The sequence below is a fragment of the Rhinolophus sinicus genome, linkage group LG04 (assembly GCF_036562045.2).
Source record: "Rhinolophus sinicus isolate RSC01 linkage group LG04, ASM3656204v1, whole genome shotgun sequence".
Classification (NCBI taxonomy): Eukaryota; Metazoa; Chordata; class Mammalia; order Chiroptera; family Rhinolophidae; genus Rhinolophus; species Rhinolophus sinicus.
Genome location: NC_133754.1, coordinates 119,671,613 through 119,689,040, shown reverse-complemented (window position 1 = coordinate 119,689,040; position 17,428 = coordinate 119,671,613). Strand labels below are relative to the sequence as shown.

Sequence of the window (17,428 nt, the reverse complement as noted above, 5' to 3'; positions counted from 1 at the left end):
CCTTTCTTTCCTCCCCACCTCTCCAACCTCTCTCCTCCTTTTCCCTAATCAGCTCTTTTTTTAAAAAAATTAAAGTTTATTGGGGTGCTAATGGTTAGGAAAGTTACATAGGTTTCAAGTGTACAATTCTGTAATACATCATCTGTATATCACATTGTGCGTTCACCACCCAGAGTCAGTTCACCTTCCATCACCATATATTTGATCCCTGTTTACCCTCATGTACCATTCCCCTCCCTCCTTAACCTCCGGTAACCACTAAACTATGGTCTGTGTCTGAGTTTTTGTTTCTTTGTTTATGTTGTTCTTTTGTTGCTTTCAGTTTTATATCCCACATATCAGTGAAATCATATGCTTCTTGACTTTTTCTGCCTGACTTATTTTGCTTAGCATAATAATCTCACGATCCATCCATATTGTCGCAAATGGCACTACCGTGTGTGGGGACAGAGCCAGGAGTGCAGTTTCCAGGCTCTCGCCCTCATGTGGAAAGGTGCTCACTCAGGTAGTAAATAGGCATCAACTGTGATTGGATGGCCATCAGCTGTGGCTAGTTGGCCGTCAGCTGTGACCAGTGAGCCATTGGCCACTAATATAACTACTGTGGCTATGCTAGCAGAAAATGGGGGCTAGCAAGAAGATGGTGGCTGAGCTAGCAAGAGTGGATTGCAGTTAGCACAGCGGATTGCAGCTAGCAAGTGAGCAGAGAGAAGTGGATGGCAGGTTGAGGATTGTGTGGCTCCTGCTTCCTGTGTCTCCAACCCAGCCGCCATCGAGACTATAGTGGTATGACTCCCCTATCTATGGCTCCATGGGTGTTCCTTTTTGGCCTCACCATATCCTGTGTTCTTATGTGGGGAGCGGGACCTGAGACATCGCATGACACCCTGCATGACACCGTGTTTCCCCCAAAATAAGAGCTAGCTGGACCATCAGCTCTAATGCGTCTTTTGGAGCAAAAATTAATATAAGACCCAGCCTTATTTTACTATAAGACCGGGTCTTATACAAGACTGGGTTTTACATAATGCTATATTAATTTTTGCTCCAAAAGACACATTAGAGCTGATGGTCCGGTTAGGTCTTATTTTCGGGAAAACACGGTATTTCATCTTTTCCTAGCTACTGCACTGCTAACAGCCCTCTCTGAGTCTGCCTTTGCTTTTAGTGAAAGGTCAACAAAGCACTGCTGGTTTCTTCTGCTTGCTAATGATAATTCTGATTGGCTCAGTTCCGTCAGCTGACTCATAGGGCTGCCAAGAGCTGACAGCAGCCTGCTTATTCAATCAGGGCCTGGCCGATTTTCGAATTACCATCATCATTTGGACTCCTTTTCTCCAACTGTGAACTTGCTTGAGTTCAAGTTATCTTCAGCTATTGACTTAAATGAGAAATGGATCCTTTGTCACATCTGTGTGTCAGTCCTCCAGCCTCCCTCCCTGTTGGAGAACGAATGAAAGGCCATGTGTTTCCCTGGGTTCCCAGGCTGCTGCTGACCAGCAGGTCCCAATGGGAGTGAGGAGGCAGGACCTGTGGGCGGGTGGCCGTGCTGGCCTCAGTGCGCTGGCCAGGGTGACCTCTTCCCAGCTTCTCAATTCCAAATTGTATTCCCACTCACAGGCCTGATAGGGTGATCAACCATCCCCATTTGACAGGGACTGAGAGTTTTCCAAGAGCACGAGATGTTTAGTGCTAACTCTTGGGAGGGTTGGTCACCTTATGCCTGGCACACCAGGACATACAGGCAGTGCAAGAGCATTTAACATCCCCGAGTGCTCTCGTTGGAATCTGGAACCGAGAATTGACTGACAGTTGGGGTCCCATCTTTCTCTGTCAGGCCTAAGACTGATGCTGCATCTCTCCACTGCTCTGCACCTTATTTTGCTTTTAATCTGCATTGTTCATCCAATAGGATGGAACATTGCTTCCAACAATGGATAAATGGAGATTTCTCGGTGTGTTCTGAGGTGAGGGAGGTGCCAAGGAAGGAACATTTGGTATGCCATCCCTTTGAATGGAGGTGCATCATCCACAAAGTACTCTTCTCAATTCAAAAATACAGCTGGCATTTATTATGTATTAGGCAACACGGGCAATGCAAGCTCGTGTCTTGTACACTCCCAGCCCTCCAAGAGTGAGACATTGATACAGTGAACTAGATCTGCTACAGGGTTACCTGGGGGATCACTAAGATGGCAAAAGGCCATGGGATCTACTGAAGGGAGTATTAGGGTACCTCTGCTTACTTATTATATGCCAGCTACTTTACATTCATACCTGACTTAACTAACATTTCTTAAGCACTTACCATGTGACGAACCCATTTAATTTTTACAGAAATTCTATTTTTGTATACCTAGTCTATGAATGAGGTAAATGAGGCTTTGGACAGCCAACTATCTTGTTCAAGATTGCAGGTTAGTAAAGGAAGGGACCAGGGTCTGAACCCAGAGAGCTGAGTCTTGTCTCCAGCACGGTCTGAGACCCAATCACTCCCCTTGCTGGGGGCCGGACCCTCAATGCAACCAGTGTGCTGGACACTCAGTCAACATGACACAAAAGCAGCAGGGTGGGCTCTGGGGGCAGAGGAACGTGCAAGCGTGGCGGAGGAAAACATGAGGTGGGGTCTCTGATTCTACACTGTGGAATCCCAAGGCATGACACCAGGAATGTCCCACTGGAGGTGTGGGAACTCTGGGAATGCTGACGTTCTAAGGGAAACTGGCTGGACAAATGCTGCCCTCTGACCCCTTTCTGCATTAGAGTCTAAAGAATGTACAACTAGAATGTGAAGCCAAATGCCTGACTCCTTTATCATCGTTCAAGGGCTGAAGATGAACAGCAGTTATTATTTTACATTTTTTTAGTGTGTATTTGTAAATTCTCAAAAGCATATCTTTCTTTACGCACTTAGAGCTTGCTTTGCATATGTATATAGGGTACTTAATATGTGGAAACACAAATGAAAATGTGCGGAGTTGATATGCTATGACTGACTTTCATATGTGCATTGCAACAGCACACTTAGCAGTTAGGTATTCTAGCACTATCATCTACTGGAAGTGTTCATTTTAGTCGTAACAATCCACAGGTACAGCTTTCTTAGTGGACACTGGACTAAATATCCTGAGCCTGACATTATATGATTCTTGTCCTCAGAAACATTCTCAGTATCTTTTTCTGTTACTTGATAGGTTTTGGTTTGTGTAAAATGAATATATAATTTCAGAAATTAAGCATTACTAATGCTTGTTATTAATATGTAAACAGCATTAAAATTAATCTTCCTGTAATGATAATTAACAAAGCATTAAGGTACGAAGGATACTGTTTCGAGCAATACTTAAAGAAATACAAGCTTCTGAAAAACAAAAACAAAAACAACGGATACCCTTCTTGTTCATTTCTACTGTTAATAATTCCAATTGTAGTCTTTTCCCAAAGAGGCTCTTATCTGGAACACAGGGTTTTGGGGGTCCTGCCTGTGACTCTGAGATGCCAGTCAGCTCCAGGCACTGCCAGGTGTTAGAATCCCTGTGGCCCTTCTTCAGAAAATAACAGTTGTCTTATGACAAAGAAAGGCTTTCTCTGCTTGCTGACTTACACCCAGCTTAGTCCTACAATGGCCTTTATGTTTTTGTATGTTAAGAAGAAACTGGCTTCCAGATCTATCCATCTGATGTTTCTGCTTCTTTAGGTCAGCGAAACCAACACTATGCGTGCTTAGGAGAGCTTCTGCCTTCTGGTCGACCTTTGGGGAAGGTGTTTCCCTTCCACCTGAACATGTCAATGGAAGAGAATGGAACTAACCTCCCAGAAGCAGAACCATGTGCTCTATGAGATCACAGTGGTCTTTCCTCTCTTCATTTACATGGCCCCTAGCCACTCTTCCCTTTGTCCTTGATATTTTCTGAAATCCGCTTTATCACTCTTTCCAGTATTTTAACTCTCTTGAGGTGTTTGCACAACCTTTTCTTCAAGTGGCTATTCCCCCACAACAGCCTTGAGGCTGGTATACAGGACAAACTAGCAAAACTCAATCATGGGGTACAGCATTTCAGTTTCTTTCCACACTAGCTGTCCAACCAAACTCAGAGACAATTCAGTTTCTGTCCCCAAAAGCTTTCAGAAAGCTGTCGTGAAAGAAAATGAAGAAAATCAGCTCTTCTCTAGGCAACGATGTATATCCCAGTGGTACCCAGAAAGTCTTGCTTTATTCCAGAACTCTTGAGTGGTGCAAAGAAGAATTTTTTTGCCAGGTACTCTCATAGCACAAGAACAGAGTTCAAGATCAGAAACGCTAAAGGTGATACGTAAAATTCACCAACATTTTGCCAAACACAGATCCTGTACTATATTAAACGTGTCTTTTATTTTTTTGGATTTTGGTTCTTTCATCTCTGAGGCCTTGCTGACTCTGGAGGGATGCTCTTCCAGGGCTAGTCAATTTCTAGAGATAACGAACAACTCACTCGCAAGCTGTTTAGTCACCAACCAATACAAACCAGCAAATCCAGAGCCCACACCCCTTCTCCTCTATTGGCTCTCACAGTTGGGGCCACCATTCCTCTGCCCTACTCACCCCACGGCCAGATACCAGACAGCCTGGGCAGCCCCTCGGCCCCAGAGCCCACTGAAGTTATTCAAATTAGTCAGTCTTAAACCCGCTTGCCTGCCTCGCCCATTCCTTCCCAGGGAAACCACAATAAAGGCTCTTGTCCACATTTTCCCTGTTCCCTCGGCCTCTGCCCAACCCGGCTGCTGCCCTGTGTGGCCCTGTGACATGGTGTACCCCTTTTCTTGGGATCTGTATTACAAAGTATCTTTTCCATGGCAATCATCTCCTGATCTGTTGGCCGCACCATACACAAATAATAATAAAACCTGTATTTGAAAGACATGTACATAAAGAGACAGAAAGATAGGGTAGCAAAAGATGACAGCCTGGCCCCTGCATTCTGGACATTATTCAGATGGACTCGAATGAAATTTAGTTGCTCTGTCAGTCACATGTAGCAAAACTGCTACTTGAACTGTTTCAAGAGAAAAGCATGATTTTACTATAAAGCACTGTACTATATTGGCTAAGAAAGTACTCAATAGATCTAATTAGAAATAGCTGTGACGGGGCATCCCATTAAGATACCACATATGACAAAAGATGATGGGGTTTTTCAGGGTCTTTGACTTCTAAATGCAGAGATTGAGTTCAATTGTAAAAATAATTTATGAAGAAAATGAATATAGTCCCTATTCACCTAAACGATAATAGTAAAGTTTTACATCAAATGTTCTGGATTCTAATATATTCTATTAAAATGGTGTCACAGGAGATTGAGTATGCAGAGCAAGGCTTACTTCTGTCTTTATTTCTGGAGGGAAAGCTACTCAAAAGCAGTTGTATTTGACCTTGCCTGCCTAGCAGCTGTCACACAGTAGGTGCTAAATATTTATTTACTGACTGAAGAAATGTTTCTGATCGTCTTTCCGCTAACAGTGTAAGAGATGACAGAAGAGATCAAAGATGTCCATTTAAAGGATTAAATAAGTAGGTGACTGGTGTGGGCACTGAGAATTAAAGCTAATCCCTTTGGCCAAACAATTACAACCCCATTACATCTTGCTAACTCTCGGAGAGAAATTTAAGACTCTTATTTGTAGCTGAGGACATCTTGGCATCTCCTAATCTTTAAGTGACCTCTAAGGCCGTCTGATTCTGCAATCCTTTGGCTAGCAACTAGCCATTAGTGAGCATTTATGCATGGGCCTCAAAGTGTGCTGTGACAAATGGCTGATGAGCTCCTCGGGGTGTCCTGGGTGCCATCACCGCACGGTGACACTTACCAAGGGCTCCAGCTCCTTGCGGTCTATGAGGTTCATCTCTGTGACGAAGTAATAGAAGTGTTTGTAGCAGGTGTTGACGTGGGCCTCTGCACCCATCACGATCACCCGGTCGAAATGGTGGATGTATACGTGGACAAAGACCCGGAAGAGGCGGCACAGGATCTTCTTGCAGATCTGAAGGAAGTTCTTTGGGAAGGGAACACCTAGAGAAGGCAAAAGAAACAAAGAACAAAACCGTGATGAGACAGCTTCAGCAGGGCACACGCAGGAGGCTGGTGCCGGCCCTGGGCTCCCAGGCCAGCCTCGGATGCCGCGCTCACGCTGGGCAGCTGCGTCTGCCACTGCCTGGAAAAGTGGCTCAAACAGTGTGAAATTCAAATGCCAACAACAACCAGGAAGAGACCCCCAAAACGAGGGAGGAGGGCCAGGTTTGTTTCTTTGGTTATGTATGTATTTTTTGGTGCAGATGGACATGCAGAAATATTTATGTTTAAATAGAAACATGCTCTTTGCCTTCTTGCCTTTTAATTAGTTCCCCACTTTACAGAGGACAAGAAAGTTCACTCTCCTCCTACTTCTTATCTAAGAAAACTGGTAGGAGGAGGGTGATGCTACATGGAGACTGGCACCCACTGTCCCAGAGTAACAGGGAGTGGTGGGGACTGTGACAGCTTGAAATGTCCCTTCTGGTCGAAGGCAGCAGCCACTGCACAACGCCAGCCAACGGTGGCCATAAGGGAATGGAGGCCAAGGGCTGTGAGAACGTTTGATGTTTCGAGATAATTTAGAAATCTGGAGTTCTGTGAATTTGCTGCATTTCTTTAAACGTTAGCAATTAGTCTGAAGTTTTCAAAAATACCACGGGTCAAAACGAAACATCTTTCTAGGTTAGATTCAGCCTGCAGGTTACCAGTGTGCAAATTCTGATCCAAATTTCTCCTGAGATACACTGTTTCTGAGGTGGATAAGGGCAACAGATGTCATGGACGGTTCGCATCAGGCTCATTACTGGGTCAAGTGGAGGAAGATAAGAGCTGGGGGCTCATTTTTCATAATACAGGCAGGGTGAGTGGTCAACGAGACACCCAGATTTCCCATCTGACCACCGCTACTCCCAGTTTGGTCGAGCAGCAAATAACAGCATCACACGCCTACTTCCTTTCTCCCTCTCAGACACTGCTTCAGCTCTTGTTATTTAAACTGTCCTTAAGTGGTGACATGTTATGGATTCCTAAATTAAACAGACTTTAAATTCCGACTCTGCTCCTTTTCTGGCTGTATGACCAAGGGCAAATTATTTAACTTCTCTGAGTTTCAGTTTTTCCATCTGTAGGATGCAGATAAAAATACCAATGGTTGTGAGGAGTTAGAAGTAGTACCTGTGCATTTTGGTTTCTCGTCTATAAAAGACGTGTCATGATAAGGTCTTCCTTGCATGGCTAGGAGAGTGTGAACATGAGCAAAATCCTCCTATAGTGCCTAAAACAAAGTAAGAGCTCACTAAATGGGTATGACCCACCCTTCTGTCTGCAAGGTAAGGTCTGGAGCATCTAGCTGTTTTTATAAGGAAAATAACCACCCTTATCAAGAAAGGTAGACATGACCACCGGCCTTTCAACAGAATTGTAGAGCCGTGTTCAGGGCAAGCCGCTGGTCCCAGAAAGTCTGGAGTTTTGCTGTCTGTGCCTCCACAAGGTCCCAGTGGCAGCTGTGTGGTAAGAGACACTGTAATGGGAACACCTGGGAGTCCCAGGGCCAGATGAGAGAGACAGTACATGGCTGGCAGTTGGCAGAGGCAGGACCTGCCACCCCAGCGCCCGGCAATGATACCGGCTTTTCTTTAAAAACAAAGTGGCAGCATATCAAATGAACCCAGGGAGAAAAGAGACTCGGGCATAGCTTGGCAGCTGACTGTCTGGGCAACAGATGCTGGGATTTAGGGGGAGGGGGAAGGTAAAGCTGGGAGAAGGTGGAGGGCAGCCCTTCAAAGAACTTAGGGGCTGTTTCCTCTGCTGAAGGGGGCGGGGGGGGGGGTTGGCGGGGAGGGCAGTGAAAACCCCTGCTGCCAGGCTGGAAGATGGTCTGGAGTCTTAGAAGCTCGAGTACCAGAGGTGATGGAATCCCCTCTCAGACAAGTGTGTTCCCGTCAGAAGGGGATTCCTGTAAGTGCCAGCGGCTTGACATATGTTACCTATCTGTGAAGTATGCTTTCGTATTCCTATGTCACAGATGCAAAGCACTGAGGCTCTGAAGCAAGGATTCACTTGCTCCAGGCCACTTAGCTAAACAGTGGCAGGGCTGGGATTTGGACCAAGTCAGCCTGACTCTAAAGTCCAAAAGATGTGGTTGTGTTTGGAGTGCGACTCTCTCTCTGCCAAGGATAGAGGCCCAGCTCGATAGCTAAGCACAGTGAGGCATCTAAAGGTTATTCTTCAGTGACACAGAAATATAATTTTAAAAAAGAAAAGGGAGAGAAGATTGAAAAAGTCCACACCCTGAGGAGCCACAGATCCGAGGTGATAGAAGTCAGCTAATACACTGCTGCCTTTAAGGAGAAATGTGTTTTCTCTGTCCACGCCTTATGACCATGGGCCTGGGGCTAAAAGTAAAAGCTACCATTTACTGAGCACTTAGTATGTTCTCAGCACTGTGCCAAGTGCTTTACATGGATTAGCTGACTGAGTCCTTAAACAACCCTTGAAGACAGACACTATTATTGTTTCCATTTCACAGATGAGGAAACAGACTCGCGTCCCTACCTCGGATCAGCTTTGAGCTCTTGGCTCTGTCCTCCTTTCCATACCTGGTCTTTGGCCTTGCTTTGGCCATGACCTTGGTTTGCTCTTGCCCCTCCTCTTTGGGCTAGAGCTGGGAAGTCTATTTAGAGTAGATGAGAGGAGCTGGTTTTGGAGTCTGGAAGACCTAGTGTAAAATCCTAGCCACTAGCTGTCTAGGCAAACTACTTCGTCACTCTACTTCATTATAAAATCGAGAAAAACATTTACTCTAAAGTATTATTATAATAGTATCTGTACTGTGCCTGGCACTTAGTGGGAACTTTGGTACCAGGCTGTACTTTTGTTATTTCCCTCCTCGAATAGATAGGACCTTGGGCTCAGAATCTCTTGGCTCTGGCTGCTAAGTTGGGCCTGATTTTCCACCATTCCCTCCCTCATATGTAGTTCATTCTTCAAAAGTGAACATTGCAAATGGTTCAAGTTGGGACATGCTCAGCATGTACCCTAGTCACCCCAGGTCAGTTCTGGAAGCTGAGAACTCCTATACTGGCAGTCTGAGGGAGTCCAGCATTCTCTGCTAAGCCAGAGGTAAAATCCCAGCACACAGAGCATGGAGTTAAGAATAAGAAAGCTACATTGACATTTGGGTAACACATTCAATATTATCGATGGTGTAGGGGCCAATTACATAGTTTGTGTACTATCTTAACCCTCTTCTTACTTTCTCTTCTGCCTTCTGGGTGTTCATTTTTGTGTGTAGGCATGTGTACACGTATGCGTGTGCATATGTGTTTTCAATAAACTTTCTTCAGAAGATGGGAAGTTGAAGAGATTACCCCTCTAGATGCAGAGAACTGGATGTTCCCCCTCCCCCTTTTGGTAGACTCTGGAACTCTCACCCTGTGTAACTGGCCTCACCGCAGCAAGACAGAACAAGAGTCAGCCCTGCAAGGGCTGACCCGATGGCTCAGGTGGTGGTTGCCAGTTCGATTCCTTGACTCCTGCAAGGGGTGGTGGGCAGCGCCCCCTGCAACTAAAGATTGAACATGGCACCTTGAGCTGAGCTGCCACTGAGGTTCTGGATGGCTCAGTTGGTTGGAGCGTGGGCTCTCAACCACAGGGTTGCTAGTTCGATTCCTCGAGTCCCGCAAGGGATGGTGAGCAGCGCCCCTTGCAACTAAGATTGAACATGGCACCTTGAGCTGAGCTGCCACTGAGCTCCCGGATGGCTCAGTTGTTTGGAGCGCATCCTCTCAACCACAAGGTTGCTGGTTCGACTCCCGCAAGGGATGGTGGGCTGTGCCCCCTGCAACTAGCAATGGCAACTGGACCTGGAGCTGAGCTGCGCCCTCCACAACTAAGACTGAAAGGACAACTTGACTTGGAAAAAAGTCCTGGAAGTACACACTGTTCCCCAATAAAGTCCTGTTCCCCTCCCCCCACCAAAAAAAATAAAATAAAATAAAATATTTTTTTAAAAAAGCTGACAAATATTAAAAAAAAAAAAAAAAGTCAGCCCTACGGACCCACTCCCTTTCCTGACAGGATCCAGAGCAGCCAGATCATGAAAATTGATTGACATGAGGGGTTTTTGTCTTTATGGTGCCACTAAAAAGCATCCAATGCCCATTAAATAGCCACAGAAGTGTGAGCCTTGAGTGAAGCCTGGTATGTCCATGTACGATGTCATTTAGTCCCAGTGACACCATGTGCAGTGGCATTATTATTTCAGTTTAAAAAAGAATATGCAACTGAGGTTTAGCTCAGATAAAGTATTAGCCCTTGGCCCCACAGTAAAAGAAGGTGGAGCCGAGATTTGGCTCTAAAACTCAGGCGTTACTACAGACTCCGTGGTGGCAGGGAACCTCACTGCTGAGATGGCCATCCTTTGGCTGCACTTACATCAGTATGTGGCTTATGGAAGAAGCTCAAGCAACGCGTTTGTTTGTTTTGAATGAATACAGTCTAGCAGTAGGAAGAAGGAAAGGAAAGTGGATCGTCTTGAATGGACACTGACTGGGCCAGTTACCATGGCAGGCTGAACCTGAGGGGCTGGCACTGGCGGGGCCTGGGCAAAGGGCAGTCTGTTGGTATACATGGCACCAGTGGCCCAGTTCGGGACAATGTGCAACCCCACCTTCTGTCTCTTCTGCTTCTCTCAAGTACATAAGATACTGTGGACTCTCCAGTTTAGTATTTCCCAGGGTATGTTTTTAAAAAAATCATTAATCCTGGGAGATCCTTGGCTTAAAAAATGCAGGTCCTGACGTCAAATACATTTGCAACAATGCTGCTTTCATAGAGGTTTACAACATACCCAAGCATAGTAAAGGACCTGAGAATTTCTGTAGCAAAAAGTCCTGTTTAACTCCAGGACCTCCTTTCCCCCATAATATTTACCGGTTTCAAACACAGAATCTGTAATCAGACTTCTCAGGTTTCAATTTTGGCTCTACTACCTATGAACAATGAAGCCACATGCAAATGGCTTAATGTCTCTAAACCTCAGTTTCCCCCATCTGGAAGGAAACGGATGTTCATGTTATCTGTGACTCAGGAGGTGGTGAGGATTAAGTACACACATATAAAAGGCTTTGCTAACACCTTGCAGATAGTAACCACCCCTTGTGAACTGTTAGTTTTAGTACCCCAATGACCAAGTGCTCTTTGTAATGTATTTGGAATTAAATTCCTCCTGCATTTTATACTCAGGAGGGCAGTCCTCGTATTAGTACCTAACCTCTGAGCTTGCAAAGAACTTAGAGTGGCAGGTACTCAGGTAAGCCCTGAGTTACATTCTGCCTTGTATTGTTTTCTACCAGTTTCTCATACTTATGTCTTGTATTACTTTAAGTTCCCTGAACAAAGGGGCTGTTTATACTTTGATTCTACCTTTAAAAGCACCTGGCACAGGGCTTGGTAGGGAATACTCATCAATCAAAATTGAATCACAAGAGCGGTGATCTTATTTAGTCAAGATGTAAATCCATCATCTCTTATTTGGGGGAGGAAAAAAGGCTATAGCAGAACTGATAGCTTTTTGCCAGAGTCTTGATAGGGTCCTGGCGGGGAACACTGCACACTGCTTTTGGGGAGAGGGGAGGAGAGCCCTGTGATAAGAACATTTTGATCTAGCTTGGGGTGTGGGAAGAAAGAATCTGAAACTCTTCTCTTTTTATCGTTAAATCCCCCTTCTTTGCTTTTCAATGTCGTTTTTCCAATGGTGATAGTTAATTTTCAGTCACTGTACTCAATTAGGAAGTTAATGCCAGACCATATTAACCAGCGGTCTTAACTTAATAGATTGCATGTTTAAAGGATTTGGAGTTAAACTTTGACAAGTCATATAATAACGCAGACAAACCATCCAAAAATAATCCCAGACAGATATGTACTGATGATACAGATAACAACCTTTGATCAGAAGGTCTCTGAGCGATGTACAGGCAGGGACTGATCTCAGAGCACCTCCTTTTGTCCCACCCTGAGCCACAGCCCTACGACTCTCAGATTCAAGCAAGGAAAGTTCATACTCCAAAAGTTGGCTAAAAATGAGAATGATGTGTTCAGATGCGTGCTGCCCAAAGAGGTGATAGACATCTAGGTAACAGACATCAAAGATAACCTTGCACTTGGATGGCCTTGGGTCATGTGGTGGGGCTTGGTCTCCGCAAATGGGTCAGTACTGAAATGGAGTTAGTGAACCTCATAGACTGAGCTCAGATTCCAGAGTGAGATGAGGCAAGATGCCTGGGCGGAAGTCAGAATCCCAAACCAATCAGTCAATGCCGTTCCGGCAAGGATTTGCTCCACAATGGGACTCCAAGCTGGCCTAGAATTTGCTGGGTGACCAGGCCAAGAAAGAGGCAGAACAGACAGTTGCGGAGAAGCTGGCAGGTGAGGTGAATCTGCAGGGCCTGGAGCCTGTCTTGAAGGCCAGACCAGGCAGCCCCACAGCTGTCTCTGCTGCTCAGGGAAGATTTGATGCTCAGCCGGGAACCAGCATCTGACAGCCCGCAGAGTTTATGAATGTTTCTAACCACAGCTTTCTGATCTGCAAGCCATGTTCAGTGGGAGAGCTAAATCGAGCATGGAATACAATAATTTTTCCGGGGCCCCATGCCGATTTGCCTTTCATCTCTGACTTAGTAAATCTCCTTTCTCCCAAACAAAACTTAATAAAAATTCCAGTAATTTCTGAGCTTCAATCCATTTTCCTTCTTCCTCTTTCTCCCCTCTCCCCTCCCTTCCCTGAATCCCTCAGATGCCCCATTCAATCCTTCCTTTTGGGGCACCCCTGGAAGAAAGTAAGTCATCTAAATGGCTTGTATGTTTTCTTTTATCCTGTCAGGGAGGCTGCAAAGGGAGAGCCCCTCAGAGAATGCAGAAATGCTTTGCTGAGAGGGCCACAGATAGGACACTAAGGTCCCAAGTCAAACAAGACCGAGGTGGCAGTTTCTGAGGTAGCTGGTGCTCATTCTGTTTTCCCTCTTATCTTTTGAAGAGAAAGCCCCATGCTTGGGGATGAGACTTTGGTCTGTGATCGTGCTGGGCTGAACCTGGCTGTGGAGATGTGGAGAGTGAGGGCTAAAAGGTTGTCTGCAGGAACACCAAAGAATTGCCCTCAAACACCCCACGTTCCACGAGCAGCTAGCATTTACTTGACCCCGTCATTTACCTAGTTAATGCCTCCTTGTCCTTAAGAGCTCAGCTCAAAGGCTCCCCTTGTCCCCAGACTCAGTTTCTCTGGTGTCTGCTATCTGCTCCCGAAATGTTCATGAGCACAGATCCCAGATGGTACCTCTACCCTTATCTGTGGAACTGAAGTCTGTCACTCCCTCAGGACTAGACATTCCCGGAAGGCAGGGCGTCGGTCCATCCAGGTTTCTCACAGATGGAGCCTTAGTGCTTAGCATGGAGGCTGCAGCAGGGTGGGTGTGTAACAAATACTTGCGGATGGCTGGACGATTGTTGAGCTCTTATGCCATCTACTTACCCTGAAGTCAGAGCTCAGAAAGTTGAAGGGGCTGAGTGGACCGGGATTTACAGGGTTACCGTGCTTTGTGGTGGAAAGGGATCTGAATTCAAGTCTGTCTAATTCCAGAGCCTTTGTTCTTTCCATTCTTCCAGGGAACCTGACAGGGCGCTCATAGCTCCTTTCATCTCACTCCATTCCAATTGGGGAAACAAAATTTGTTAAAAGACGGAAAAATTTGTTAAAATTTGTTATAAGGTGGAAAAAGGTGCTTTGATTCCTTCCCCAAACATATGTGCCATCGGGGTTGAAGACAGTCGTTAAGCATCTGGCTTTGGAGCCAGACATACTTGGGTTCTCATTCCAGCTGTGGAACTTCCATGCCACCTGTCCTTGAGGAAGTTTGCTCACTTGTAAAAGGCTCAGTTTCCTGATCTGAGAAATGGGAATAATGCTATCCAGTTTTTTGGGACACTGTGAGGATTAAACAGGAAACACAGTGCCAGCAGGCAGTCAGAAGGTCTTCAGTAACAGGCAGCCAATGTTACTATTATTCTAAAAGTAGCTCTTCCTCAGAGCCAAGGGTGGGGATGGGGGGTAAATGAAACAGGGCAGGCCAAGCTGCCTTTTCTCCAAAGGGCAAACTCTTCCCTGGAGAGTAGATTTGGAGCCAGTGTGATATACGGGAACATCCTGTGAGCTGCCCAAGAAATTTCCACATGACACAGATGAAACCTAAGGCCCTGGCCAATCCTTTGGGGTCCCCTGATGGCATGTCAGTTACAACAACCAGAAATGCCCACATAGCTCCTTAAAGCTGTTACTCATGTTAGATAGCATTTGTGCTGTCCCTTTGGCCTTTGGAGTCCAGAAATAGGATCGCACGTGTGAAAATCCTTCTACAAGTCACAAAAATCACTCATCCTCAAAAACTCATGAATAAAAACAACATCCCACCCACGTGGGAAAAGAAAACAGACCTCTTCTGGCAGCGTGGCTGAGAACATACCATTTCCAAAATACTTGCGAAACAAAATGCAACTGGATCACAAGGAGAAAAAAACAACTAATGACACATATCTGTTTCTTAAAAATACACATCCTCCTCCTCTTAGTTACTGTCCTGCCCGTTTCATCCACATTCTCCTGCCTCCTGCAAAATGTGTATATGTTTATCTAAAGAAGCTTCAAGCTCTTGCTGATTCCTCTAAGCAGATGTTTTTTGTTACCTCAGAGCGCTCAAGAAAGTGTCTGTTCATCATGCCAAGAAAAACAATCCTGTGTAGCAAGACTTTGTTCCTTTGCCTAAAACAAAACAAACAAAAAAAAAAACAACCCAAAAAAACCAAACAAAAAAAAAAATCCCAAACAAACTAACAGCTGCAAATGGTTAGAAATAAACTGGCTACTACTCTATTCTCTAACTCCCTCTGCCCTTCCCTAGTGCCCCCTGCGTCACCCTCCAACCTATTATCACAGTGGTTGCACCAAAGAAAGGAAAATAGACTAGTATGTAATGATATGTTCTAAACAGATTGTTAATTCTTTCAGACCTGCCATTTGCTGGGCAGAGGAAGTACTGTTTCAGCTTCCCAAATGAGTGACTGTAAATACAGTCTGCCTGCTTGTCGCACTTCCCTCTTCTTCCCCAGTGCCACTTTTCTGCTACCTGAGGCTGTTCCTTATCTGCATCCCTGTCTCCAGGACGTCTGCTTTTACCCTCTGCTGTCACAGCACAGAGTGGGAAGTTGATCAAGAAATACCCAAGAAAACCGGAGAAAGGTATTCATTCACTATGGATTAACAATAAAAGCCATATAAACAAACTCTAGCTAATTCATACTTGCCAAGGTTGCTGAAAATCAAATGGGCAAATGAGATGGAGTGAGCTGAGAACATGATGCTGGAGAACTTCATTACTGGAAAGTTAGGCAGAAGAACCAGTACTTTGATCATAAACCCCAGTTCAGGATTTGAAAATGACTCACCTCCTTGTTATAGATGATATATTCGTATTAATCTTCACAAATAGAACTTTTCTTTATTCACCAGCAGAATCCCTCTTCCATTATCTGAAGGGCAATTAATACCAAGCCTTGTCTGAGTCGTGTCTAATCTATAAACTTCTCTCCAACCCCACTGCTGTTTCCCTTGTTCAAGCTACCATCACCGCCTACCTGGTTTGCTGCAGCTCCCCCTCAGCTGAGCTCCCTTTCTCTACTCTTGGATGTCTCCAATCTCCACCTGGCAGGTGGAGAATCTTCCTAATATGCAAATCTAACCAGGATTATCTGTCTTGCATAAAACTCTAAAGCAGCTTTCTACTGGTTCAAGGTAAAACCAGAGCTATTTAACATGGCAGGCAAGACCCTTTATGGTTTCATACATGTGTCACTCCATCATCACCTCTGGATTCTCCTGACATGCACAGAATACTCCAGCCCTCCAGAGCTAAGATCCTTCGCTGGCTCACTTCTGGGTCAAAGTACAGCTAAGTTCTCAGACTTAGCTGTGTAAAGTAGCCCCCCCCTTATCCACTAGGATATGTTTCAAGACTCCTAGTGGATGCCTGAAACTGTGGATATTACTGAAACTGTGGATATTACTGCACCCTACATATATTATGTTTTTTCCTATACATACACACCTATGATAAAATTTAATTTATAAACAATGCACAGTAAGAGATTAACAACAACAATAATAAAATAGAACAATTAGAATATACTGTAATAAAAGTTATGTAAATGTGATCTCTCTCTCTCTCTCTCTCTCTCTCTCTCTCTGACAACTGATCTGATCAGTGAGATGGCTACTAAGTGACTAACTGGTGGGAGCATCTACAGCGTGAATTTGCTGGACGAAAGGATGATCCATGTCCCAGGCAGACAGAACGGACATGAGATTTCATCACGCCACTCAGAACGGTGCACAATTTAATACTTATGAATTGTTTATTTCTGGGATTTTCCATTGAATATTTTCATACCTCAGTTGAATGCAGGTAACTGAAACTGCGGAAACAGAAACCACCAATAAGGGGGGACCACTGTATCTGTAAATTACCTACTTGAATATGGTCTGAATCAGGAATCACATATTCGAATGCCTTTGAGGGGCAGAAAGGAACATAACAGAGTAGAGTAAGCCAGGCATAATACAATAGGGAGTGGTGTGGATTGTGACAACCTGGTGAGTGCTTTATGCAGGAAAGGAAGAGAGCCCCTCAGCCTTTGCTTTTTTGAGCAGGAATATGGTTTCAGGATTGCCAGACCTTCTGGTCTTCCAAGAGAGTCCAGAAGTCTAGATTCTAATCTGAAATCTCTTCATAGTTAAATATAGGTAACTCAAAAATATTAAGAAAAATGTTTTAAATGTTTTATCAACACTATTTATTTTTATACACAGTTAACTCAGCCTGGAAACATTGACTCTCCGTATGATGACAACTTAGTTTTTAAAATTTACATTACAAAAGTTAAAAATTAAAAAAAAAAATTTAGAAAAACACAAAACACTCTGGTAGCAATGAGCACATACATGCAACACCCAGATCTTAGCTTCTAATACTATTCTTCAATAAAAGGAATCAGGACTCCTTGGAGAAATGGCTGATCTAGGGCTGGGGCAGGAAATACACAAGATGGCACGGAACACTTAGCAGTGCCAGAAAGAAAGGAAGTCCTCACTAAAAACACAATGTTGGTGGTCTGCCCAAGGGACGCTGGAACCAACCTGAAAGAGCTCCTGAATGGCCAAAACTGGAATCTGAGCCATAAACTAAAAGGAGTAGTTAGGGATTATAACCCAAATCATAACCCAAATAAACATCCATGAATTCAGACTGATATAAATAAGTGATGGAATAAAT

General features: G+C 44.7%; 1 protein-coding gene across 4 annotated transcripts in view; it reads right to left on the bottom strand.

Moving 5' to 3' along the window:
- Window positions 1–17,428, bottom strand: part of MOB3B (MOB kinase activator 3B) — a 179,509-nt gene that overhangs the window by 31,013 nt on the left and 131,068 nt on the right. For all 4 annotated transcript variants that reach the window (XM_019736285.2, XM_019736287.2, XM_019736288.2 and 1 more), the window contains exon 3: window positions 5,845–6,047. In XM_019736285.2, the coding sequence (XP_019591844.1) occupies window positions 5,845–6,047 (203 nt within the window). The remainder of the gene's footprint in view (window positions 1–5,844; window positions 6,048–17,428) is intronic.